Below are 26593 nucleotides of genomic sequence, written 5' to 3' on the forward strand. Positions count from 1 at the left end.
GATGGTGTGCGCCTTCCCTGTTTCCACACTGATGACCGAGACTGGAAGACGCGTCGGCAGCCTACACACCCTGGCCACAGCAACCTGGCCTATGGCATCTTGGACACCCCTCCGTGGTATCTCTGCATCTTATTTGGGATCCAGGTACTGTCATGGAGCAAATGCCTGGTCCAAAAAATGCTGTATCTCCAAAGCCACTTCTCTGGCCAAGTCAAATTAGTCAACATCGGCAACTTGCATGTTGTTGAGCTCCAGGATCACTCAAGACTCCTCCTGCCTCCTTTTCTTTAGGATTTAGAGATGGGGAAGTGGATTCTCTCTGATGCTGAGCTAAGTGGTCCATTGTTCTCTCAAGCAAGTAGCATTGCAGGGTTGTTTAAGCTCCATTTTCACTTGGATGGGGCCCATGGGTGGCCAGGTAAGTGCCAGGCCAAATACTTCCCTTGGAGCAAGCCCTCTCAGCTGCAACAGCATCTCTTTCTGATTCAGCATCCACCAAATGCCTCATGGTATCTAGCATCAAGAGATCTAATAACAGGAGGGACTTAACCCATCATGTTGTGTACTACGGTTGCTGGGCACAATAGAAGTTTGGTGTATTCTTGGAGAATGCTGTGGCTTGCACTGATCTAGCAGGTGGCAGGTCAAGCAAGCAAGCATTGATAGAATAGGCTTGAAAGTGAATGTTTCATGTCATTTATTCCATAGGATGTAGGAGCAATAACAAGAATCATGTAAGTGCTCCTACAAATGCATCAACCTTTGTAGAATGAAAATTCTCCATATCCTCTTCCCTGGGGGACAACCAGAAACTTGGTGACCATAACATGTCTGCTGGAAAAAAAACAAAACACCAAGAATTGTGCGCCTGGTTTTTCAGTGGGAGCTCCCAGTCCCGTCTGCCTCCAACACATACCTATACGCCTCCTCCTATACTGCCCATACCAATCAGATTATCCCAGGTCATTTGTTCACAATGAGGCTTAGCCTGGTTGAGAGGTGCCTGTGACACACAACTTGGCCTGGGGACAGGAGCTCAAGTTGCCCCATCAGGAAGACCAGGCCTTTACTTCCGTTCATGACTCTCCAGTCGTACTAGCCCAGGTTTCCGCTGGGGGCTCAGGCCTGTCTCACTGTAGGCAGTGATAAGCTGCCTCCTTGCACGCCGTCTCTGGCATGGGTGGGAGGCACGAGCATATGCTCGGACTCAGCTCTGGGTGCACTTGAGATTCTTCAAGGAGACCCTACCTTCCTTTGCCTCTAATATAACTCACACTGAGGTTTGTGATCAAACTTCATGATTTGCCTTACTGTACCTCCTTCACATGTAACTTGTTTAGCCTTGTGCAGAGAGGAGTGGCTAGGACAAGCCAGGGTCAAGTATTGTGGGACCTGTGGCCTAACTCTACCTTAAAGTTATCCCTCCTTGGAATAACCCTTCACAGCATGCTTCTTTTTTATTCATGTGTTCATTCATTTATTCATTGTTTATATCCTTCACTGACTCAGCAGCTGGAACTTTAAATAAAGGTAGATCAAGCCTGCATTTTCTGGCTTGATCTGTGCTATATTCTTATGCGATAAGACCTGTACTGTTGAGTAAACCTGCAATGTGGTATTTACTTGCTCCTGATGACAGCGAGAGAAATTCCATCAGCACCAAGAACCCAAATGCTGGCAGAGACCTGAACTGTCACAGAGGACAGCTTGGATGGGAATGAGAGAGAGGAACAGGTGGCTACAGGGGTCAAGGTTCTCAGGTGTTTGGCTCAGCGGCCTGATCTGAGCTGGTACTGGAGCCGCACACCGGGCACTTGGTATGACTCACAATAAAACTGGCCACAGCCTGTGACTGTCACTCTGGACCTCATTCACCTCTCTCCTCTGTGGGGTTCAAGTGTGACCGTGGCTCATTCCTGTACCTCACTGGTTGCTTGGCCCCAGGTCTGTCTGTCTCTCTCCCTCCCCTACTTATCCCCTTTATTGCTGAGGCCATCTGCTGTGAATCCAGCCTGCCCTCAACTGTGGCTCGAATCTGTCCTGATCGGCACAGCCAACAGCTCCAGGCTAGTGCCCAGACCTTCCTTGTCCACCCACGGTCTGCTGTCACCGTGTGCCTCACTGTGTGATGAGCCTCTTGCCTTGTTCCTAAGGCTTCACTTTGGTTCCTGTGATGTCCTCCTCTATGATTGCATCTCTGTCCTGGTTTTTTCCTGGACATTGGTTCCTATGTTGGGGCTCTGCCCTGCTTACCCAGTCCACCTGGCTGGCTTCCTGCTTCTTGCTGCTAGGCCTTCCTTCCCAGCTCCCTCTGTCTCCCTGAAACTCTTGTGCTGGGATGGGCTCTCTGTTAAACATTGGGCTGTACTCTTGTTTGGGGTTGTGGGTCGAGCAAGCAGTCACAGCATGGCCCATCTGCTCTCACTCTGTGCCTACAGCATTTCCTCACAGCCCTGGGAGGGCTCGTGGCGATACCACTCATCCTGGCCAAGGACTTGTGCCTGCAGCACGACCCCCTGACCCAGAGCTACCTCATCAGCACCATCTTCTTTGTCTCTGGCATCTGCACCCTCCTGCAAGTTCTCCTAGGAGTCAGGTAGGCAAACCTGTGCTTTCCACGACTTATGGTTTCACCTACTAGGTAGGTAAGGCTTGCTTGGCTCGTAGTTGGAAAGGCATTAGGAGGCTGGAGAGGCAAGCAGGACAAGGAGTCCCAGCCTGAGGTCAAGTCCTGGCTCCTGTGCTCACCGCCTAGCCTCAGCAAGGACATTTGATCAAAAGTAATGCGAATGCAGATGCACGGGGTGTGGGATGTGTTCTTCATTAACTCATCAGCTCAAGCTGAGAGAATGACAGGGGTGCATCCAGGCCTCAGACTTGAGCGCTATGGAAGTCCCTTTATTTCCTGACTCCACTCATGTCTGCCCTGATTGTGAGACCCTCCCCAAGCCCACCAATGGAACACTCCATGTCTAAATGTCAGAAAGTCATAAACTGAGCAGGCACACCCTGAAGCAAATCGTGTCCAGTCATGCTACTGTGCAGAGCAGGTTTGAGTTTAGACTCCTTAGCTCCCAAAGGTTCTGCCTTGGAACTTGGAGCTTGGGAACGGCCACCCGCCAGAACTCTTTTCCCACATCAGACCTTGCTGCCAATCATAGATGGTCTCATGCCAATCATAGATGGTCCCTGCCCACTGACTTCCCTGAAATAGGTGTCCTCGATGGCTGCCCCATGGATGTCCTGGAGACCTGGGCATTGTACATCTGTGTCATCAACCTTATCAGAGTGGGCCTGAGGAAGGGGTCCCAGGGAGGAGCACACAGTCCCCCCTTGACACTGTGGACTCCTCCACAGTGCGGACCCTCTGAATACTGCAGTAAGTGTGGGGGTCTCTTGTTTCCTGGCCTCAGGGACAGTTCTTTGCTGTCCCAAGATCTGTGTTCTGTCTTTGCACTCAGGCTCCCTGTGTGTTAAGATTTTTCATGGAAGCAGAGCCAATAGGATATATACACATCGTAGAAACTGGCGCACGGGGCTACGAAGATTGGGCAGTCTCACTCTCTGCTTTCTGCAAGCTGGGGAACCACAAAAATGGGTGGTGCCACAGGGACAACAGCTAACATTCCGGATGGAGACTCCAGCTTGGTCAGAGGGAGGCTGCTGGTATAACTCTCAGCTGAATCTGAAATCTGTAGAACCAGGTGCACCAGTGTCCTGGGGGGAAGGAAGATATATATCCCAACTCCAGGACCCAGGGTAGTGGGCACGGTGACCACCTGTGTTGGTGAGGGCCCTATTCTTCACTCAGTTCCTGACTTGCGTGCTAGGCTCTTCCAGAAACACCCTGAGACACTGCCAGTGATGTGGCACCAGTCAGCTTGGGCGACCGACCCTTGGCACATACAAATGGTCACTGCCAGGACTATTCCCCATCCTGCACTTTCCAGCCCTGAGTCAGCAGGAGCTTCTTGAGTGAGCCTTACATTTCCCGTTCAGAGAAGAGCTCTGACAGGTCCAGCTGATGTCAGATGGCAGTGCCAGGCCTGTCGTACACATGACCACTTTCACAGGGGAAAGTTTCCTTAAGCATCGGGGAGGAAGAGTCTGGTTGTGGGAGGATGAACAGCAGGCACTCTCTGCCCAGGCAAGGGTTTCTGGAGCTAATAAATGAAGCTCATGAGTGCGCATGCTCCTGCCTTCAAGCCGTGTGGCCAGTGGCCACTGCCAACACGGGTGGAGTCTCTTTTTAATGTCAAGTCTTTGATATCCATGGGAGGGATGTTAGCAGCAGCCTGAGATAAATGGAGTTCATTGTTCTGGAGCCATGAAGCCTGGAAATTGTGTCTTGGGATCTTGTCCTCCTCAATTCCACACCCACCTCTTCTCACGCTGCCCACTGCCGCCCCCTTGCTTCTGGGGATCCCACATTAAGGCTTCTATGCACCTGCTTAGGACATTCCTGTCTGTGAGGCCTCTCTTCACTTCCCTCACGCCAAACCTGCTGGCCCCATGTCTCTTTCCTTTAACATTTATTGATTTGGGGGGGGGGGGAAGACTTAATTTATTTGATAGGTACCCATCAAATGGCTACAGCAAAGAACCAGGATCCCAGAACTCCAGCCAGGTCTCCCACAGGGGTGGCAGGTGCCCAAGTGCTTGGGCTGTTCTCTGTTGTATTGACAGGAAGCTGAGTTAGGAGCCAGAGCAGCCAAGAGTCCAACTGACACTCCCATATAGGGTGCTGATATCCCAAACAGTAGTTTAACACACTGTGCTGCAATCACACTCCCTAAGACGCCCACATTTTGTGCAACCTGAAGTTTTATGCAGGTTTTGATATCCCCTTAAGGAACAGAAGATTATAATTTTAAAGAGAAGACTTATTTTGATTGAAGAAAGTAATCACAACAAATGACAAATACCCCAAATACCACACATTCCAAAACCGAGTATAACATTTCATTAGGATGAAACTAGTTAATGGTCACCTACAATACACCCCCATCTCTGCATTTTCAACTCTTATACTCTTGAATCACCTCTTCATTTTGCACAGAGAAAGACAAATAGTTCTGCAGTCATTCCTCTAGGATGGATTAGTCCAAATTTCTTTGATATTCCTGCTGGTTGGGAATGCACTACTGTGACTTTATAGCCAGTACTGTGTAGTACTGCTATGAATTGGAAGCCTATAGATAGGGTTTCTGACCAACTCTGTTGAGCGTGATTCTTGTCAAGGGATTTTGCAAGATGCATGGCACATTCATAATTGAACATGCTACATTGTTTAAGTAGATTCCGGAGAGAGGGAAATGTCCATTGTGCTTGGGCATCTGTGGGGACCAAATCCATGGCAATTCTGTGTACCTGTTACTTATCAGATTTTCATAGCTCACTGCTGACTCAACCCCTGTTTGGTCCCCACTTCCCTAGCCCCCAACATCATATGTCAAGTTTAGGTATGAGAGGACACTGGGTGAGCTGGTACAGCCCTGGCAGGAGTGTTGCTGGAAACCATGATCACAGTAAGATGACTAGCACTCAATCAATTATGTTTGAATAGTTTTGTGGTCTTGAATCACAAAGAGCTATCCCACTATACGCCAGCTAAGTTTGTCCTTCCTCAACTTCCCCTTAGCCATGTCTCAAAAGGGCTAATGGCTTTTCTAATGTCAAACTTCAGAGTCAGGGATGCTTTGGGAAGTGACAGAAGTCAGCAGTAGTGAACAAAAGCTCTTACTTTCTCACACACACGTGTTGCATAAAGGTCCCCAGCTGGTGAGCTGATGACTGGGCCCCACACTGGGCTTCCTCACTGTGGGCTCAGTGGAGACTCACTCATGATCTAATCTGTGCCAGGACCATTGTCTCTAGGACTGCGAAGGAAGAGAGAAAATGTTCAGTACGCTGTGCCTCAGCCTACCTGTCTTAGGAGAAAACACATTGGCAGGAAAAACTCAGACCTAATTTGTCTTCGTTACCAGGATCCAAGCCACAAGTGTAGATGGATGGGTGGGTGGTGTGTTGTCTCGAAAGTGGACAGAGCTCAGGCCCCAGAGTTCTCACTCCTGGGTGGTCCGTTATGTTCTCCTATCAGAGTATCACCTCTGCAAGTCTTCTCCGGGAGCCAGACACCATGCAAGCTCTTCCTGGTCCCTGTCACCTGTCCCTGTCTCTATGAACTGAGAGCTCTCCCCAGCCCTGCTGCTCCCCAACTCCTCGCCTCACCCCTCCACTTTCACCCCAGCGAAGTCCAGGGTTACCACTCTGGTCCATCACTCAGGCTTTAAAATCCAGATCGCCTCTGTGTCAGGCCTGGAGGTGACCTGAAGACCCCTGCATGGATGCACCTGTGCTCCCAGCCCTGGCCCAGCCCCACAGGAGTGACGGCAATAAAGCTCTTAGGGATGGGTGAGAGCCTCCTCCCTACACAAGGGGGACTTGGCTTGGACTTTCCAACTTGGAAACCAGAGGCCCACGTTCTGCCCTGGCTCTGTGCTCTAGGCACCTCTTAAGGAGGTTAGGTTCTTGGCTGTAAAATGAAGGACTGAGCCAGGCGGTATCTCAGAGTCCCCTTCGTCTCTCAGGTCATGGACACCTACCTGTAATATGGGCCAAAGAAATGATGAAGTTTGGATATTAAGTACATGACTTTGTGTGTCTGACCTTTCAATAAATTCGGCGAATTAGGATTCAAGGATGTCACACCCTAACTTAAACATCCCAAGAGAGGTGAGACTGACATTAGGAAATAAAATCATGAAAATATCACTAAACCAAGGTGGATGGTGGTCGCATTGTAGCACAATGGGTTAAGCTACTGCCTGCAATGCTGGCATCCTCTATAAGTACCAATTCAAGCGTTGGCTGCCCCACTGCCAATCCCGCTCCTGCTAATGTACCTGGGAACGTAACAAAAGATAGCCCTAGGCCTTGAGTCCCTACCATCCACATGGGAGGCCTAGATGGAGTTCCTGGCTATTGCCCTTCAAATAAATATATCTTTTGAGAAGAGAAATCAAGGTGGGTTTTTCAGTTTGGTTCCACTCACGGAAATGGGACATCCCCCTCTGAATTTTTTTTTTTAAAGATTTGTTTATTTTTACTGGAAAGCCAGATATACAAAGAGGAGGAGAGACAGAGAGGAAGATCTTCTGTCTGCTGATTCACTCCCCAAGTGGCCACAACGGGTGGAGCTGAGCTGATTCAAAGCTAGGAGCCAGAGCCTCTTTTGGGTTTCCCATGTGGGTGCAGTGTCTCAAGACTTTGGGCCGTCCTCGGCTGCTTTCCCAGGCCACAAGCAGGGAGCTGGATGGGAAGCAGAGCTGCCAGGACATGAACCAATGCACATATAGGATACTGGCATATGAAAGGCAACAACTTTAACCACTAGGCTACCATGCCGGGCTCCATTCCTTGCCTCCCTCTCCCCTTACCCCTCCCCACTGATTTTAATGAGTAACTGCAAGGATGTTACAGACTCTAAAACCTGGCAGTTTGTGGAGCAAAGGTCAAATAGATTTGATTGCTAGTTATCTGTTAATGAATTTCTGGTGAGGCGTTTTACCAGGTTAGAAGACGCTGCTGTGGCAACAAGATTAGCAATTAAAACCATGATCAACCAAAGGGAACCTTGGGCTGCTTTTTGGTCTGACAGCCACCGAGTCCCTGGGACTCCTCACAAGCATTGACAACTGCCTCCTGCTGGGACTCCAGGGGCGTTGGACGTGTCCAGCCTCATGGTTGTTGTTTTTTGTTTGTTTGTTTGTTTGTTTTTTAAATTTTTGTTTGGAAGATGTATTTGCAAAGAAAAGGACAGAGAGAAAGCTTTTCCATCTGCTGGTTCGCTCCCCAAATGGCCACAGTTCCAGCTCTCCCATGTGGGTGCAGGTACCCAAGAACGTGGGCCATCCTCTGCTGCCTTCCCAGGTGTATCAGCAGGGAGCTGGACTGGAAGTGAGGCAGCCGGGTCTTGAACCGACAGCCATGTGAGATGCCAGCCCCAGCTTCAGTATAACATTCTTAAACACTGGTTTGATGAAAGTATAAAACAGTTTCACAAAACCGTATTTGCTATAATACTGATACACAGAGGCACTTTTTGTTTGTTTTTAACTTATGCTCTTTCTAACATGTTGGTCACTCAATACCTTGTTAATTAAAAAAAAAAAGACATGCTCTCCCACATAAGGGAGATGATGTGATATATTTGTCTTTCTGGGTCTGGCTTATTTCACGCACTATGATGGCTTCCACTTGAGTCAATTTTACTGCAAATGATAGAACTTCATTCTCTTTAACAGTTGAATGCTATTGGACATCTTCATTGATTCCAGATTTGGGCCATTGTGAGCAGGGCTGTGCACAGTAGTGCAGGTATCTCTTTGATTCACGGTGTTCAGATCTTTTGAGTGTGTAACCTGTAGTGGGATTGCTGGATCTACTTTTAGTTTTGTTTTTTTTTTTTAAGCAGATGTCCACAGTGTTTTCCACAGTGGTCGTGTTCACTTACATGCCCATCAACAGTGCACCTGTAGGGACTGCATACTGACAGCGGAGCTTCCCAAGCTCCTCTACCAAGTCACCTCCTAGGGCAGATCTCATGCATACTGGTGAATCCTTAGCCCAGACTAACTTGGCCGTCTTTCTGTCTTGTCCTAACAGGAACAGTGGCCTCGCTCAACCAGTCCACACCCATTCCCGCTCTTACTAGGTGATATAGCCCAACCCTGTCTGATCCACTCCCAGATCTAGTTTTTGCACGGTTCAGCGGGTATCAAGACTAGCCCAGCCCATTCTACACTCACTCTGTCTCTCACAAGCACCAGTGGGTGCTGGAGTCTAGCCCAGTCTGGCACACCCCAGACATAGTCCACATCCATGCCAAAGGACAGTACAATCATGTCCAGCCAGATTGCCACCTCCATTCCAGCTCTTGCACTCATCAGTAGGAGCTATAACCCAGCTGGGGTATCCCCTTAGCTCCCCAATTAGGCCTGTTCTCAGCCATAGATATTGCGTGTGCCAGTGGTTGCTCTGACCCAACTCAGAATAACCCATCACCCAGCTTGGGCTTTGCCATCGTATGCTCTAGTCTGGCCTGTCTGGCCTACCCCTAGTCCCAACTCATGCTGGCAGGTGCTGCAACCTGGTCCTACTCAATCTGCTTCCATCCCTGGTTTTCATGCGAACTGGTTAAGTGCGATAACCTAGCCTGGCATGACCTTCACTCCAACCTGGTTTCCATACATGCCAGTTTGCTATGGTTTGGCCTGGCTCTGCACAGTCCACCCCTTCCAGAACCAACCCACACACTTGCCGACCAGTGGAGCTACCTTGCTCGACCTGACCAACACCCAGGCCAGATTCATATGCTCACCAGTGGAAGATATGTCCCAGCAGGGGAGTTTCCCAAGCTCTACCACCAGATGCATTCCCAGACCCAAATCTCACATGTGTCATTGGGTGCTAGGCTCTTACCTGCCCCCTCCATTCCAGCCTTCCAAAGCCCAGTCTTCCAGTGGCGAGGTGTGCTGACCTGGAGCTCTGTATGCCCACTAGTGTCCCAAGCTCTTGACACATGTGCTGGCCTGGGAGCTAACCCTTCCACATACCTAAGATCCAGACCCTTTCAAAGTTCCCTCAGCCCAGTCCACCAGCATACCTGGCCAGCATGCTAACCTAAGGCTCTCCCCTCCCATTCCCCCACACCATCTGGGACACAACAAATGGAAAATCCCTGGGCTCAAGCCCCCAGGTTCCCACACACACACACCTGCTAGCACCATTCTCCAGACCCCCCGCAAGCCTGACACCTGAGGCACCCCGGTGTAAAAGGTGGGGGCCACCTGGGGCCCTGGTGCAAAACATGGTAGTGGGCCCTGCCACACCAGTGCAAAAGGCCAGGCCTGTTTTTGTAATTATTATATAATGCCTTTCTTTTACTTTCTTTCACTTTTAAACATATGTTAACGTTTATTTTTTTCATTATTATGATGTCTATTCCTGCTACATTTTGCTTTTTGTTAGCATGGAATATCTTTTTTCTTTTCACTTTCAATCTGTGCATACCTTGGTTGATGAGGTATATTTCTTGTAGGCTACAAATAGATGGGTCTTGGTTTTTTTAACCATTCACCAGTGTCTATGTTTTCCTTGGAGGACTCTCTGGGGCTGGGTAGAAAAGGACATGCAGTGTGTTCACTGAATTCAAGCTGCCTCTGCACTGTCTGCCAGCAGCTGGCTCCCTGGACTCCAGGACTGCGAGTGGGTTGACTTGTCCTTCCTCTGCCCGGTCTCCTACCTGTCCACAGGGCTCCTGGATCCGTGTTGGAACTTGACAGGAGCTCGCTGAGAGTGGGGAAAGCAGGGATCTTGTGTTGCCTCTAGCCCAATCTAGGACTTGGACTCCAAAGGCCCGTTTGTGATCTGTAACGGGTGATGTACAGGAGCCTGAAGGTAACCTCGCCCCTCCCCTCCTCCAGGCTGCCCATTCTCCAGGGAGGCACATTTGCATTTCTGGCACCCTCTTCAGCCATGCTGTCCCTTCCCGCCTGGAAGTGCCCTGAATGGACACTCAACGCCAGCCTGGTGAACACCAGCTCTCCTGAATTCGTTGAGGAATGGCAGAAGAGGATCCGAGAGGTAACGGGCCAGAGGGATGAGTGGGAGGAGTGCGGGGATCCCTGGTGTTGCATGCACTCAGGATCCATCATCCAGCTTGTTATTGGCCAAGATGCCAGGCACAGGCGCTGCCGTCGTCAAGAGAGGCTTGGACGAGTTGGCAATCGAGTGAGTGTGGGAGTTGGGATAGGAAGAGAAATGTTCCAAATCAGAAAATTTCAAAGGAAAATCTCAGGGTTTCATAATGAAGGAAATAAAATGGGTGATGCACAAGAGAGGGCTTGAGGTTGTTGGGGTGAATAGGACAGAGCGAAAGTGAATTTTCTTGGAAGTGCTTTTACAGATTTCACAATTCCTGGGAGGCTGAGGTACACGGGGAGCTTTGTATTAATTCTCAAGTATCATTATCTGTGTCAAGCGCTGGGGGTGGCAAAGGGGAAAGAGGCACTCTTCACAGGGATGATGAGGTGATGATGGTGATGAAGGTAGTACCAGTTGCATCTGAGCAAGATGGAATTTCAAGACATGGCTGCCGTGCAGTTACAGTTTTCCAGGCACTCAATTGCAGGCTGTTGTTGCTGTTATTGTAGCTTCTGTGATTGCATAAAGTGACATGTGGCCACATGACCAAAGGAGGCTCAGAGTAATAGGAAAACCAACATGCAGAAACAGGGCCCAGTACCAGTCTGCCAGTGGATTCTATTAGTCCATTTTCCCTGACTATGATAAAATACCTGAGGTTTGGTATTTATACAGAAAAGGTATTTGAGTTGGCAGTTCTGGATATTTATATATTTATATAATGAGGGAAAGCAGAGTGTAGCATGTGCTTAAGCCAGTAACAAAGTCATTTATTGTCATGATCAATTATTACTTGCAGTGGATAACTGCATTGCTCTGTTTACATGACAAACACCAGCACCACCTCAGACACGTGAGTAACGCCTTGCACCATAGCATTAAGATAGCCATGTTGTCATTAGGTGATAGGAACTTTTCAGCCCCATTACATGAGAGACCACAGTCACAGGTGCAATCTGTCTTTTGCTGAAACATTACTACGTGGTGCACAACTGTACTTCATTGAACATATTCTCAGGAGTGGGATTGTTGAGTCCTGGGCCATGCCCATGTTCACCTTGGGGAGGCATTACCAAGTTGTTACCAAGGTGAGTATCCCCGTTCATGTTCCCACCAGCAATGTATATGACTTCCCCCACTTGTGAGCAGGCCACCGCAGCCTCTACTCGCCTATTACAAAGATGCTTCCTCTCTGGCTAGTCACTGGGTTCCTTTGGGAGGGTGGGTGGAATGCAGTATTCTCTCATTCCGTGGGATTAGGTGGGCGTCCTGCACCCACCAGTGCTTAAGACAGTGAGGCTCTGTCACCAGCTCTGCTGGCTGCCGCAGGCTCCTCTCACCTCACTCCAAGGAGACAGTGTCACCTCCAGGCTGTGGCTCCAGGCCTTTCAGCAGTGTGGCACTCCCTGATGAGTGACTGTACTGCTCCCCACTGCTCCATGGTGTCTCTTTTTCTGTAGTATTTCCACTGAAAGTGTCCCTTCAACTGGCCATGGGGGACACAGTTCCTCCCCATTTCTTCTCTTCCTGCAATTAAAGTCAGCTTATCTTTTTCCTATTCAGCCATCTTGGACCTCTCCCCCAACCCTGCCGCAGGGCTTCTTACTTTCTCAAGTCCCTTTGTGTAGGTCAGGAGAACACAGATATGGCTGGGCCCGTGCATCTCATCAAGTCTCTGCTTCCTGTTTTATCTCAGGCAAGATTCATAGAAGACAGAACTTTCGAACATTTGAAGAACTGGCAGTTCCATGTAACTCCACACTGATATGGCCAAGGCCTTTCCTTGCCACACGGGTGGGCCTGGAGCTTTAGGGGGCTGATTGGCCGGTCTCAGAAGAACTCATATCGTGTATTGGGAATTAGTTCTTTTTCAATGAAGCTTGTTCATTCATCTTCTGACATCAGTAGAAGAACTCGAAGCGGGCATGTGCTTCGAGGGCTTTTCCCCTCTCTGTTCCCCAGGAAACCTGTCCTTAGCTTCGGTAAATCCTGCGTTCATCTGCTGCGTTCATGGCAAGGATGATGTTTCCCTACGCACAGCCTTACGGAGACTACAATCCCTTGAGCAGGAATCTGTTGTCTTCTGCTACTCAAGGAGTTTCTGACTAGTTAACTTGTCTTGCTTCCTTCCTGAGCACTCCTGCTGCTTGTAGATTTCCCAGGTTGCAGTGCAGTGACCACCTCCGACATTGTGTAGATTTCCCAGGTTGCAGTGCAGGGACCACCTCCGACATTGTGTAGATTTCCCAGGTTGCAGTGCAGGGACCACCTCCGACATTGTGTAGATTTCCCAGGTTGCAGTGCAGGGACCACCTCCGACATTGCAATGGCACACTCACACACAGCCACACAAGCATTCCGTACCAATGACCTTATTTGTTGAGGACATCAGGCAGAAGTTAGAATGCTTATTATCTTTTTCTTTCTTTTTTGTTTTTAAGAGACAGAGGCACACAGGGACAGAGACACAGAGACAAATACTCAGAGGTCCAATCTGCTGGTTCACTCTCCAAGGCCCCCAAATCCAGGGCAGGGCTGAGTCAATGCTGGGTGTCTGGCACTCAGCCCTGCTCTCTTACATGGGCGGAAGGAGCCCAATTACTGGAGCTGTTGTCACTGTCTCCCAGAGCAGCCGTAGCAGCAAGCTGGACTCGGAAGCCAGAAGTGGCATCAAACTCCGCACCCTGAATTAGAGCGTGAGGATCTGCACTCCCAGGTTGACTGCACATCCCTGCTGTTTGCTTCTGTACTGATTGAAGTCAGTGCTCCATGGCTCTTAAACCAAATCAAGTCTGTACCTTTCTTTTTCTTGTATTTTTATTTAGTTACTCATAAACTTAGAATGACGTGTTTTTTTTAAATTATCAACTTATTTCAGGGGCAGAGAGAGAGAGAGAGCTTCCAGCTTCTGGTTCACTCCTAAACACCAGCAACAAGCACGACTGGTCAGGATGAGACGAGGAGCTGGAATCAGTTCAGGCTCGCTTGTGCGTGTCAGACACACAGTGACTTCAGCTGTCACTGCAGCTCTGCAGGGTCAGGAGCTGGAGGCAGACGGTGACCCCGGGGCAGGGGCATCTTATGCACTATGCTAAACACTTGTCCCAAGAATGCTTCTTAGCTTTAAAAGGTAAATATATGGCAGGAACCACATGTGGTCCCCTAAATCTAAAACATTGACTTGCTAGCCCTTTTGCAGAACAAGGCTATATTTGCCTACAGCACAGGATCCAGGTTTCCAGATAGTTCTCACTGTTTGCTCCACAACATCCCAGGGAAGTTTTGTTCTGCTCTAGGGTCTATGGGAAATGACAGAGTTTTGCATGAAAAATGAAAGTTCCAATTCTGTGACACAGTGAGTGTGATGGGAGATTTCTCAATCCCAGAAGGTAAAATTGGTCATGTAGGGAAATACCTGTGTTCTCATTAGGAGAGACTGTGGCAGAAACAACAGAAATTAGTTGTCTCAGAGTTCTTGGGTCTGCAAGTCTGAGATCAGGGTGCTGGCACAGCTGGGTTCCGCTAAGGGCTGTTCCTGGCTTGCAGGTGGTGGCCCGCGTGTTTTCACATAGCCTTGCCTTGGTTCCTGAACGAAGTGGGGAGAAGAGGTGTGACGGGGTAGGGAAAATCAACCTTGCTTCCTAGTGACCTCATCCAAGCCTAATTAATCCCGCAAAGTCCCATCTCCAAACACCATCACATGGAGGGCTGGAGCTTCGCTGTACAAATTTTAGGGGGCACAATGAGTCCATAGCATTACAGTTGCATATGTTGACTGCAGGAAAATAGGGCAAAATTCAGTCTAATGCCCAACAGTAGTGGAAAGCCAAATAAGCAAAATAGATATTTGACACTAATAGCATGGGGGAAATAGAAGATGCTGCTAGAAGTTACAGTTTTGTTTTGTTTTGCAAGATTTATTTATTTATTTATTTATTTATTTAAAAGGCAAAGAGAGAGAGAGAGGCCAAAGGAGAGAGAGATTGTCCATCCACTGGTTCACTCCCCAAATGGCCACAACAGTCGGTGCTGAACCAGGCAGAAGCCAGGGCCCTGGAACTCTGTCTGGGTCTCTCTCATGGGTAACAGTGGTCCAAGAACTTTAGCCATCTTCTGCTGCTTGCCCGGGGTGCATTAGCAGGATCCGGTCAGGAAGTGGAGCAACAGTGTCTCAACTAGTGATTTAACCCACTAGGCCACAGTTTTGTCCCAAAGGTAGTTTCCTAAGGTCATTGTATTATTTGCGAGAAGGCTATTATTTGCAAGGAGGCTAGAAATTTTATTTAAACCCCATTTAAAGAGAGGGAAAGTCTTCCATCCTTCATCCACTGGTTCACTCCCTAAATGTCTCAGAGCATATAGCAGCTATAGCTGGGCCCGACAAAACCAGGAGCCAAGAGCTGCATTCATGTCTCCCACATGGGTGAGAGGGACCCGTTACTCAGGTTGTCACATGTTGCCATCCGTGATGTACAGTGGCAAGAAGCTGGATTGAAAATAGAGAGGAACTCGAACAACGCACTCTGATACATGGTGTGGGTGTCCCAAGTGGTTGGCATAGCCCGCTGCGTCACAACACCTGCCCCTAAAAATGTATCTAGTTAAAACATTTCTCAAGTGTAGTATTCCCATTAAAAGGTCAAGAATAGGACATGGTGTGGCGCACCACTTGCAACAGCAGAACCCCACACTGGGGTATCAGTGTGAGTTTGAGCTGTGCTGCTCCACTTTAATACAGCTTCCTGCTAATGTGCCTAGCAAAGCAGTGGAAGATTGTCCAAGTGTTTGTACTCCTTCCAGCCACCGGGGAGACTTGGAAGCAGCGCCTAGCCCCAGGCTGCAGTCTCGCCCAGTCCTGGTCATGGTAGCTGTTTGGGGAGTGAACCAGCAGATAGAAGATTGCTATCTGTCTCTCTCTACTCTTCTTCCTTTCCATTAAATAAATAAATATTTTTTAAAAAAACTAAGAACTATTTTAAAAAATAAGAATATATGTTCTAAAATTTAAAAAAAAATTACAGGGTTAGTCACGTAAGAAAGAGAAACCACAGTGAACTCAGGTAGGCCAGTAGAAGAGTGCACACGTGGGTCCAGTTTACCTAAGTCAATCCAGTAGATTAGAGGTTGGTAAGCCACAGTCTGGGAGCCAAGCCTGACCCCATGCCTGTTGAATAGCTCATGAGCTAAAGTTAGTCTTAAATGTTGAGTGGTAAAAAAAAGAGAGAGAGAGACCACTTCATGACACATCAACCTCATATGAAATTCCAACATCCATGTTTGTCAGTGAGGTTCTGCTAGGACACTGCTGTGTTCATTTTTTTTCTTTTCACGTCTTGTCTGGAGAAGTTGTAGTTGATTCATAAGGACCCTAAGCCTCAAATACCCACTGGCTGCACCTGCACAGAAAAGTGTGAAAGGCATTCAGGACTGGAATAAGTGTGCCACATTAGTTACCGACACGCACCAGGTTATCCGGCTCCCTTGTAAAGAGAGCTTGGCTGGAGCATCATGTTCAATCCAGACAAGCTTGGATGCTATGGTTCTAGCACAAGGGAGGCAGCTCAGAGAGAAGACGTGACATTGGCTGGCCCGCTGATGGGAGCTGAGCTAGGGAGGCGTGGCCACACCCTGTCCATCTCAGGATCCTCCCCCTCAGCCCGGGGCGCGGGGTCTCCGCCATCCGCACAGGCACACTCGCTTCTTCTGCTTGACTCCCTCCAGATGGCGCTGCCGCTTACTACCACCTGCCCAGAAAGTTCATATTTTGGGCATCCTGGGCTAATCTGGGCATGTGTGCAGGATGGGCAAGTACCCAGAGGGGGTACTAGTGGGTCTTTTGCAGTTGGGTACTCCTTGCAGCTGATTAGTTTGGAGCTGGGTAGAGTGGGCTGAGTTAGAGAGGGGGTCAAGAAGGGTTTCATTCGTTAAGTCCCATTTCATTTTGAGTCATAACCATCATGGTCATCATTGATCAATGCGTAGCTTTGAAGCCTGTTTCCTGACAGGCTGCCATGTTGAGTGGACATGGGACAGCAGCGAGGTCAGAGCTCTGCTGCCCTCGGGCCCTTTGGGGTCATGCCCTGCCTCTGTTCAGCCTCAGGAACCACCACCGGGGGTGCCCAGATGTGCCTGTGGCTGCAGCTGGTGGACCTGGTTGGCAGGGTCCAGGCTGGGCTGAGGTCTGGCTTCTGCTGGTGGACTGGGGCGTCTGATCTGCACCCACTCTCCCCTCCAGCTGCAGGGTGCCATCATGGTCGCCTCCTGTGTCCAGATGCTGGTGGGCTTCTCGGGCCTCATCGGCTTTCTCCTGCGCTTCATCGGCCCCCTGACCATCGCCCCGACCATCTCCCTGGTGGCCCTGCCCCTCTTTGACTCTGCAGGCAGCGACGCCGGGACCCACTGGGGCATTTCTGCCTTGTAAGTACTCCTGGAGGAGGAGGGAGTGTCAGTGGTTTCAACTGAGTGGAAGATCGCCCCCGGGGAGAACACAAGGCCTGAACTTGAGTGAACTTGTGTTTTACAACTACCTTCGTAGATGGCGTCACGCCAAAGGAAGCACGGCTTCGTTCATCTGACTGCTGTCAGTACGCACAGAACAGCCAGTACGCACAAGCGGTGCGTCAGAACACTGGGAAATCATTAAGAGAGGACCCAGCCCCTGCCAAACTGGCTTGCCATTGAACAAAAAAGTCCACAAGGCTCTAGACCCAGGAAGGTCAAGCTTGCTGTAGTCTACGGGAGAGAAAAGACCTGGGTCCCAGTACCCGTGCTGGTAGACCAGATGACAGTTACAGGGTGGCAGGCAGAAGAGGGGTAAAGGGAGTAGCTGGGGTGGTGAGGACTGGGGAGTCCTCAAGGTGACTGAGGCCTGTAGCATTCTCACTGAGCTTAGGGACGGCACCTTCACAAACACTGTCCATCCGAGGTGGGACGATCGTCAGGTCTGCAGAGGGACCTGGGAGACAACAGGCCATGACAGCAGCGTCCCCTCCTATGACTCCTCTCAGGCCACCGACGGCTTCCCACGGGGAGCGAGAGCCTGGTCAAAGATGGCAGGACTCTACCCATGCGGGGTCCCAGAGGCCCGCGGTGGCTGCCCTCTGCAGACCATCCAGCCCCAAGTTGGGTGTGGTTGTTTGCTTCTGTTTTAGGACCAGTTTCCTCGTTGTGTTGTTTTCCCAGTACCTGAGAAACGTGGCTGTGCCGGTGCCTGTCTACGGAAAGAAGTGTCACACCTCCAAGTTCTACTTGTTTCAGGTCTTCCCTGTAAGAAGCACGCCCCACTCCTTCCATTCTTAGTCAACTCACCTGGAGGGCACAAGACAACCTCTGATTGCCCTGATGGCTCCCAAATCAATGCCGGGCGACTGCCTCTTCTGGGACGTAGGAGCAAGCCTGGAGGACCTCTCAGGCCATGGGTGGACGCCCCCTGCTGGCTGATGGCTTGCATTACATCCTTTCCTGGTCACCGTTCAGAACCAAGTCTGGTCCTTGACTGTCCAAGGTCCTAGGGGGACAGCCAGGTTCACCTCAATGACGTGAAGCCACGGACCTAAGGCAGTCTGGGCTCACTCCAGTGGCTTGCATCAGGGGTTTTCTCAGTGGCTGGTCGTCTGGCCTACACCCAACTCATGGGACATTTCTGCCCTAATTTGACACAAAGTCCCAAAGCAGTTTGTCATGTTTCTAGAGCTGATTAGCTTATTTATTTTGTTTATTTATTTAACGGCAGACTCAGAGAGAGATTTTCCACCAGCAGCTCACTTCCCAAAGGGCTGTGATGTGTAGGGCTGGGTCAGTCTAAACCAGGAGCTTCTTCTGGGTCTCCCACCTAGGTGCAGGGACCCAAGCACTTGGGCCAACCTCTGCTGCTTTCCCAGGCCATTAGCAGGGAGCTGGATGGGAAGTGGAATAGCCAGGACTCAAGCGGCGTCCATGGGAGTTGCCAACAATGCTGCAGGTGGAGACTTGGCCACTGTGCCACAAAGTCTTAGGTGTTTAATGTGCTAGTTTATCCACTGATCTGGCAGTCCTGTGTCGCTAGAAGGATCCCTGTGCCCTGCCTTGTCCTCATTCCCAAGCGCCTTCCTGACCTCCCCCTGTGCCTTCCAGGAGGCAGGTGGGAGCAGGGTGGGGTGAGAGCGGTGAAGGGGTCCTCTCTGGCAGGTGCTGCTGGCCCTGTGCCTCTGCTGGCTACTCTGCTTCCTGCTCACAGCCACCGACAGCCTCCCCTCGGCTCCCACTGCCTACGGCTACCTGGCTCGCACCGACACCAAGGGCAGCGTCCTGACTGAAGCCCCGTGGTTTCGCTTCCCTTACCCAGGTCAGAAGATGGGGGCGCCTTCGTGTTGGGGATGTCTCTGCCAGGACTTTCGGTGGGGTCCAGGGAATTAGGCAGGCAACTGATCCAGGAAGAGAAGGGGACCTGGGCTTTTCTGGGGCTGTCTCAGAGGTGGAGGAGAACAAAGCCCCCCACCGCCCCTCCTGGGCCTCCTTCTTCCAGCTGCTGAGGACCCGTGTGCCTGATGGGGAGGTGGGAGAGGGGTGCTGATCCCTAGGCAGACCTTGGGCTGTCACACAAGGCAAGAATAGAGGCCTGGGCCTGAACTACAGTACTGTTGCCTCTGGCGTCCTGCAGTAACCATGGACCCAGTCCCTGCGGCCTCTCTGAATTCCACGACTGGGATTTCAATGTCAAGCCTCCTCTGGGAGAGCGCCTCTGTGGCTTTTTATTTGTTTTATTATTATTATTATTATTATTATTACTTTAATTTGAAAGGCAGAAGGAGAAAGGTGCATAAAGAGACCTCCCACCCGCTTGATACTCCCCCGGACAGCCCCCATATCCGGGGCTGCGCCAGGGTCAGACCAAAGCTGGGAGCCTGGAATTTCAACCTAGGTTTTCCACGTGGGCGGGAAGAACCCACATACTAGAGCTGCCTCTTCGGGTGTACATGAGTAGGAATCTAGACTCAGAGCAGAGCCAAGCCCCACTGCATGCACCTGCTAGGTCAAAGGCCCGAGCTGGCTCTTCTTGGTACTGGGGGAAGTCAGCTTCTGGACATTTGACTGACCCTCAGGGATGAATGGGAGTGCAAGAACCTGAGCCAAATCCTTGAAGAGCCGGAGACCCTGTCCCTTCTCTCAAGCCCCGCAGAGACACCTCCAGCAGGAATCAACTGGGGATCATGGCTTCGGAGTTTCCGAGTCCTTCCAGCTGCCGTGCCTTGCAGGACAGTGGGGTCTCCCCACCATCAGCCTGGCGGGGGTCTTCGGGATCATCGCAGGAGTGATCTCCTCCATGGTGGAGTCGGTGGGCGATTACTATGCCTGTGCCCGGCTGGTGGGTGCCCCACCACCCCCGAAGCATGCCATCAACCGTGGCATTGGCATAGAGGGCCTCGGCTGCCTGCTGGCAGGGGCCTGGGGCACGGCAAACGGCACCACCTCCTACAGCGAGAACATCGGGGCGCTGGGCATCACCAGGGTAAGGCTGCTGACCTGCTCCCGGGCAGGGGCGGGAGGAGTGCGAGGGCACATGCCAGACAGCTCTATTCAGATCTGCACCCCAAGGATTGGCATGCTCTGCCTGCTGTGACCAGTGGTGACACACACAGGATGCCACTCTCACGGCTTCCCAGTTCTGCCTGCCACACTTGATCTTGGGTTACGGCAGTGGCCCTGGCCAAGGTCTATAAATTTCTGAGTATTGAAGAGGTGCTTGTGAAACTTGCCCAAGTTTAACGGGGAGGGCCATTTGCCTGTAGCCCAGCTGGAACTGTCCAGGGTCAGAGCCCAGCTGTGACTACTCCCCTGTGTGCTGGTGTCCCAGGGCCCTCTCCTACCAGCCTGCATGAAGCCCACTGCGTGCCCTTGTTCTGGCTTCTCCTGCAGTCCTTGCCCTGGCGGCTATGACAGTGGACAGTGTGGTCTCCTGCATGGGCCCCCCACAGTTTCAAAGGGTTTGGCTTGCACAAGAGGGAGAGAAATGAAGTGTAAGCCATGTATTTTCATTAAGGAAAGAGGCAAAGAACAAACTCCTTTGCTGAGGTTCTTCTTTGATTTTTTTTTATTGAAAAGGTAGATTTATAAAAAGAAGAAGACAGAAAGATCTTCCATCTACTGGTTCACTCCCCAAATGCCAGAGCTGAGCCAATCTGAAGCCAGGAACTTCTTCCAGGTCTCCCACAAGGGGGCAGGGTCCCAAGGCTTTGGGCCGTCCTCGACGGCTTTCCCAGGCCACAAGCAGGGAGCTGGATGGGAAGTGGAGCAGCTGGAACACAAACTGGTGTGCATGTGGAATCCTGATGCTTTCAGGGGAAAAAAATCAGCCAATTGAGTCATTGTGCTGCCCCCAAGGGGGTCACTTCTTGTCTCTGTGTGTGTGTCATTTCCATAAGGTTGTCATAGCAATTGTCAACCATCGGGACATGAGAGGAAGTCACTCATAATGTCCTAATGCATTGTAAGAGCATAAGGAGGCTGGCATTCGGGCAGCTGTGACCTGAGTGCTGTGTTGGTGCCCGCTTTCATTCCCCCTCGGTTCCTGCTGGGCAGAGCTGGGCTGGCCACGTGCTGTCTCGGGGACACCCAGTAGCCACTGGCAGCTGTGCCTTCTGCTCTCCGAGCCTCAGCGATGGGTTCAGCTCCTGGCATCCCCGCTGCCCATCCTGTCCTCTCTCCTCCTTCCGCAGGGCCACAGCAGGGCCACAGCACCTCTTCTAATACTGGAATGCTGCCACGATCCTTCCCATTCTGTCTTCTCTAAACTCTCTACCACAGGCTGCACAGGGATCTTTCTAGAAACTGATTCAAACCAGGTTAGTCTCTGCTGGACTGTCTTCCATGGCCCCATTTTCCACAATGAACTCTAGATGTCAGTGAGAAATTTTTTCAGGATAATGTTCTTTTTCTTTACATAAGATTTGAGAAAGTGTTGTTTGTTTGAAAGCAGGAATAGAGGGAGAGAGACAGTGAGGATTCTACCTACTGGCTCACTCCCCCAAGGGGCCATAACAGCCAAAGCTGAGCCAGACAAGAAAGCCAGCAGCCAGGAGCTTCTTCCAGGTCTCCTACTTGGGTGCAGTGTCCCAAGGCTTTGGACCATCCTCTGCTGCTTTCCCAGGCCGTTGACCAGGATCTGGGTCAGAAGTCAAGCAACCGGACTCAGACTTGCACTCATGGAATGCTGCATCACGGGTGGTGGCTCAACCTGCCCAGCACCAGCCCCAGGACAGTGTCTTCCAAAGAGACCTGGAGGAAAAGTGACATTATATCACTTCCTATGTGCTTTGGGGTATCTTTGCTGTGGCTGTAAGCTTTGGAAAAATCCAGTCTCCTCAGGCACTCCACACTTTTCCTTTCTTCTTCTTATCACTCCTCCTGGTGGTTCACATATGTCTAGCATTGTGTCTGTCCACCTTTGTACCCTACATGACCTTTGGCATTCAGCTGAGGCCAAAATTCTCTGAGAAAATAGCTGAGCCAGCCCTTGCCCCTACTACAATCTTGTGAGCTGTGATCCCATGGACTCTGACGCTCGCCCAAGGTCTCGAGGCCTCTAGGGCAGGCGAGGGAAAGTTTTTCCACAGGAAAGACACCGACTCACACAGAAATATGGCAGAAGACGGCCATGTAACTATAAAGTGTCCAATATTTTCTTTCCCACTGGGAAAAAAAACACCAAGCAGAAAATTATAGTCCATAAGCAGAGTGAAAATGCCTTCCTGTCTACACCAAGGACCTTTAGAGGAGAGGGGAGGAACTGGAGATAAAGATAAACAGACACTGAGGTGACTGCAAATCATGTAGGAGGCAGGTTAACCTTGAAACACGAACAGGTGCAGGGATCACTTGTTTTATGATCTCACACCGCCCCCTTGTGGTCATGTGCAGTAGTGCTTTACGTTGCATCTTGGCAAGGATGGGCCCCGGTCATTTCCAACTCTCCCTAAGCGTGAGGGGAGACCAGGGTCGAGATCAGAGATCTCCCGTCACTTGTGCAGGGTATGTCATGGCCCCCAGCTGAATTGTCAGCCCTGAGACCCAAATGGGGTCCAAGGCTGCATGCTAAGTGCTTGTGGTAACAGGATCGGGAGATGATTGTCATCTCTATGGGACCATCAGCATATCCCACGGAGCTGCCTGAACCTGACAAACTGATCTCTTATGGTCAAGCCTTTACTTCCATGGCTAATTGTCACAACTGAAAATGAAACCAAACGTGCTTCTGATGCAGTAAAGCATTTTTAACAGAGAAACTAGAACTCCAAAGAAAAATCTGGCCATGTCTTGGCTACATTAATGGGCTTTAGTTGACATCAGATTATCTTTTTAAGATGATTTATTTATATATTTGAAAGGTGGAGTTATGGGCCTGGCACAATGGCTCGTTGGCTAACTTCTCACCTTGTAAGCACCGGGGTCCCATATGAGTGCCGATTTGTGTCCCAGCTGCTCCACTTCCCCTCAGGCTTCCAGCTTGTGACCCAAGAAAGCAAGAGAGAATGGCCCAGGCCTTGGAACCCTGCATCTATGCGGGAGACCTTGAAGAAGCTCCTGGCTCCTGGCTTCAAATTGGCTCAACTCCAGACGTTGCTACCACTTGGGGAGTGAACCAGCAGATGGAACATCTTCCTCCCTGTCTCTCTCTGTAAATCTGCCTTTACAATAAAAAATAAACAATTTTTAAAGAAAGAATAATGGAGTTACAAAGTAGAAGAGAGAGAGAGAAAGAGAGAGATCTTCCATCTGCTGATTCACTTCCACATGGCTGCAGCAGCCGGAGCTGAGCCCCCTGAAGCCAGGAGCTCCTTCCAGGTCTCCCACGCAGGTGCAGGGTTCCAGACTCGGGCCGTCCTCTGCTGCTTTCCCAGGTCATCAGCCAGGAGCTGGATGGGAAGGGGAGCAGCCAGGATATGAATTGGCACCGCCGGAAGAAGCATAACCTGCTAACCTTAGTGCCAGCTCCCGGGGGTCTTTTTTTTTCTTTTAAAGACTTGAATTTTTAGGGCAGTTTCACGTTCACAGAGAAGCTCTTTTCTGCCGCAAGCTCACAGGTCTGCACCCCTCCCCGCACCCCTCGGCTTATCAGCACCTCCCTCTGGATAGGAGCAACTGTGTTGCAATTGGCAAGCCCACCTGGACACAGTATCTGCCACTTGGGCTGGCTCTCAGGTTATAGACCAGAATATGACATGGGTCTACCACCCTGTTATCCTCCTAAGTATTTTCGTCACCCCAAAACTTTATTTTTTACCTCCCTGGGAGCAGTTGTCACCCCAACTCCAGCTATGAGCCTTGAGCCATGTGACCATCAGCAGTACCCCATGGTGTTGTAACTGTGCTTCTGGCACTGGGACTAGCTCTGTGACAGGGTGGCATGTGGACCTTTGTCAACTTTGTAGTAGTTTAATTGTATTTCTGGTTATTGCAGCTGATGCTGTATGTGGCAAAGCGGGTTAAGCCACTGCCTGTGGTTTCCATATGAGCACTAGTTCAAATCCCAGCTGCTCCACCTCCAATCCAACTCCCTGAGAACACACCTGGGAAAGCATCACAGGATAGCCCAAGTGCTTGGGCCTCTCACTCACATGGGAGACCCAGATGGAGCTCCTGGCTTCTAGCTTCAGCCTGGCCCAGCTCCGCTGTTGTGAACATTTGGCGAGTGAACGAGTAGACAAGTAGACGGAAGATATTCTTTCTCACACTCTGCCTTTCAAACAAATAATCTTTAAAAATAAAAGAGAACTACCTGCGGCTGCTAGGAGGTAAAATGTGCTGCCTTAGCATTCCCAAACTCTTGGGCACTTGGAATTCTGCTGCTAAGCAAAGTCCGAGCAGACTTCTCCCTTCCTGTTCAGCCTTCTTAGGGGAAAAACATTTGAACCTGAACTTGAAGGCCTGCATGAAAGCAGCAAAGAGTGGGAGCTGGGCCCTGTGTCCCACGCCCAGCCTTTCCCGGCACCCTGCCCGTCCTGTCTGCCCCATGAGGTGGCCCATTGCCCGTCCTGTCTGCCCCATGAGGTGGCCCAGCAGCAGCAGCAGCCGCGTCCCGCCCCCTCCTGCGGTGGCAGCTCTCCTTCCGCGCTGTCCCTAGGTGGGGAGCAGGACGGTGATGGTCGTCGCAGGCTGCGTGCTGCTCGTGTTGGGGGTCTTCGGGAAGATCGGCGCTGCGTTTGCCACCATCCCCCAGCCTGTGATCGGAGGCATGTTCCTGGTCATGTTCGGCATCATCACCGCCGTGGGCATCTCCAGTCTGCAGTACGCCGACATGAACTCTCAACGAAACCTCTGCGTCTTTGGCTTCTCCATCTTCTGCGGGCTCGCAGTTCCCAACTGGGTGAACCGGAGCCCCGAGATGCTCCAGACAGGTGACCATCCTCTCGCCTCAAGAGAGATCCTCCCTCCTTCCCCCTCCACCCCGTCCACCTGCGCGGCCTCCACTCCCTGCAGATCTAACCTATGCCGCCTCTGCAGGCCTCCCCGAGCTGGACCAGGTCATCCAGGTGCTGCTGACCACCGGCATGTTTGTGGGCGGCTTCCTGGGCTTCCTCCTGGACAACACTATCCCGGGTAGGTCTCCGTGAGAGCTGGCGGCGTGCGCCCCACCAGCTAACAGCTCGGTGCGGGCCAGGTTGGCTTCTCCATCCCCTAAAGGCCCTGTCTCACAGTCGCACTCTGAGCTAGCGAGCCTTTTGCCCAGCCGTGGAGGGGATACCATTCAGACCCCGGGAGCCCTAACGGGAACTCACACCGAAAGTAACAGAGAAGAGGCACCGCCCTAGCTCGCTTGGATGTCTACAACCCAATGGGCCTGGGACCACACACACACACACACACACACACACACACACACACCTGTGCCGGACCCCACCTCTATTCTGCATCCGCTCACAGCCTCCCCTTGGCACCCTCCAAGGCAACACCCACTTAGTGGTATTCTATCAGCCGCGCTGCTTGTCCCCATCGAATGCAAAATGCATCCACGTTCAAGAAACACAGAAGTGCGAACAGGCCTATAGGTCCCCAGCGGAGGGGCAGTCATGGGGTGGGAGCGCAGGGGGAGGACAGAGACTGGGAGGCACGGAGAGGATCCCTTCCTGATTTCGCGCGCTGTCCCCTTCCAGGAAGCCGGGAGGAGCGTGGCCTCCTGGCCTGGAGTCAGATGCAGGAGGTGCCTGAGGATACTGCGACTGCCGCCGAGGTCTACGGGCTGCCCTGGGGCGTCGGCACCCAGCGCTGCGCGTCCTCCTGCGCGCTGGGCCTCCCGTGCTGGCCAGGGCGGGAAGGCGGCGGCAGAGGCGGGCTCGGACCCTGCTCCACTGTGCCAGCCGACACCCGGCTGTGAGCAGCGGGTCCCGTGCGCTCTCCAGCCACCAGCCGGACCCCGGACCAGCCGCTCCACCCTGGCTCCGCGCACCGCCCAGCAGGACACGGACCCGCTGCTCCGCCCTGGTCCCCGCGGTCATCGGCGGCGACTCCTACTCCAACAGCACCCAGAACACGCCTTCCCCATGACTGGACGCCGGACCAGGGCAGGAGCAGAGGCGAGGACCTCTGTCCAGAGCTTCCAGACCTCTTCAGGCGGGTGCTGTCCGCCGGGGAGCAGTGGTGTGAGGCGGCCATTGCCTTGGCCAAACTTTCATCCTGATCCCGGAGCAGCGTTTAACTGATTCCGGTGCAGCGTTTAACTGATTGTGTTGCAGCAGCAAACACAACAGCAAAGCTGCTCTCCGCCTGAGGACCGCGGGCTTCACCTGTGCCGCCCTTGCCGCGGGGCAGTCAGGGTCACCTTCCCCAAGCTCAGCGCGCTGCTGCCTCTCCCCTCTCCTGCCTCTGAACTCGTCCCGATCCTCAGCTGTCTCCTTTCTTCTGAGAGATCTGT

The 26593-nt window shown here is 51.4% G+C and overlaps 1 protein-coding gene across 1 annotated transcript; it reads left to right on the top strand.

Annotated features, from left to right (window-relative positions):
- On the top strand, positions 1–26163 carry LOC101517433 (solute carrier family 23 member 1-like). Its single transcript, XM_058681330.1, has 10 exons — positions 1–144; positions 2439–2596; positions 10488–10647; positions 16943–17124; positions 17859–17973; positions 18874–19030; positions 19941–20194; positions 24806–25079; positions 25186–25281; positions 25836–26163. The coding sequence occupies exons 3-10, from the start codon at positions 10540–10542 to the stop codon at positions 26054–26056; spliced, it is 1407 nt and encodes a 468-aa protein (XP_058537313.1). The 5' UTR covers positions 1–144; positions 2439–2596; positions 10488–10539; the 3' UTR covers positions 26057–26163.
- Positions 26164–26593: the final 430 nt, after the last annotated feature.

This window comes from Ochotona princeps, chromosome 25 (assembly GCF_030435755.1).
Source record: "Ochotona princeps isolate mOchPri1 chromosome 25, mOchPri1.hap1, whole genome shotgun sequence".
Classification (NCBI taxonomy): domain Eukaryota; kingdom Metazoa; phylum Chordata; class Mammalia; order Lagomorpha; family Ochotonidae; genus Ochotona; species Ochotona princeps.

Excerpts from the sequence above, each read along its gene's own strand:
- LOC101517433 (XM_058681330.1), top strand. The coding sequence starts at position 10,540 with ATGCTGTCCCTTCCCGCCTGGAAGTGCCCTGAATGGACACTCAACGCC. Across the intron at positions 10,648-16,942 it reads GGCAGAAGAGGATCCGAGAG|CTGCAGGGTGCCATCATGGT; the intron begins GTAACGGGCCAG and ends TCTCCCCTCCAG. Across the intron at positions 25,080-25,185 it reads CCCCGAGATGCTCCAGACAG|GCCTCCCCGAGCTGGACCAG; the intron begins GTGACCATCCTC and ends CCGCCTCTGCAG.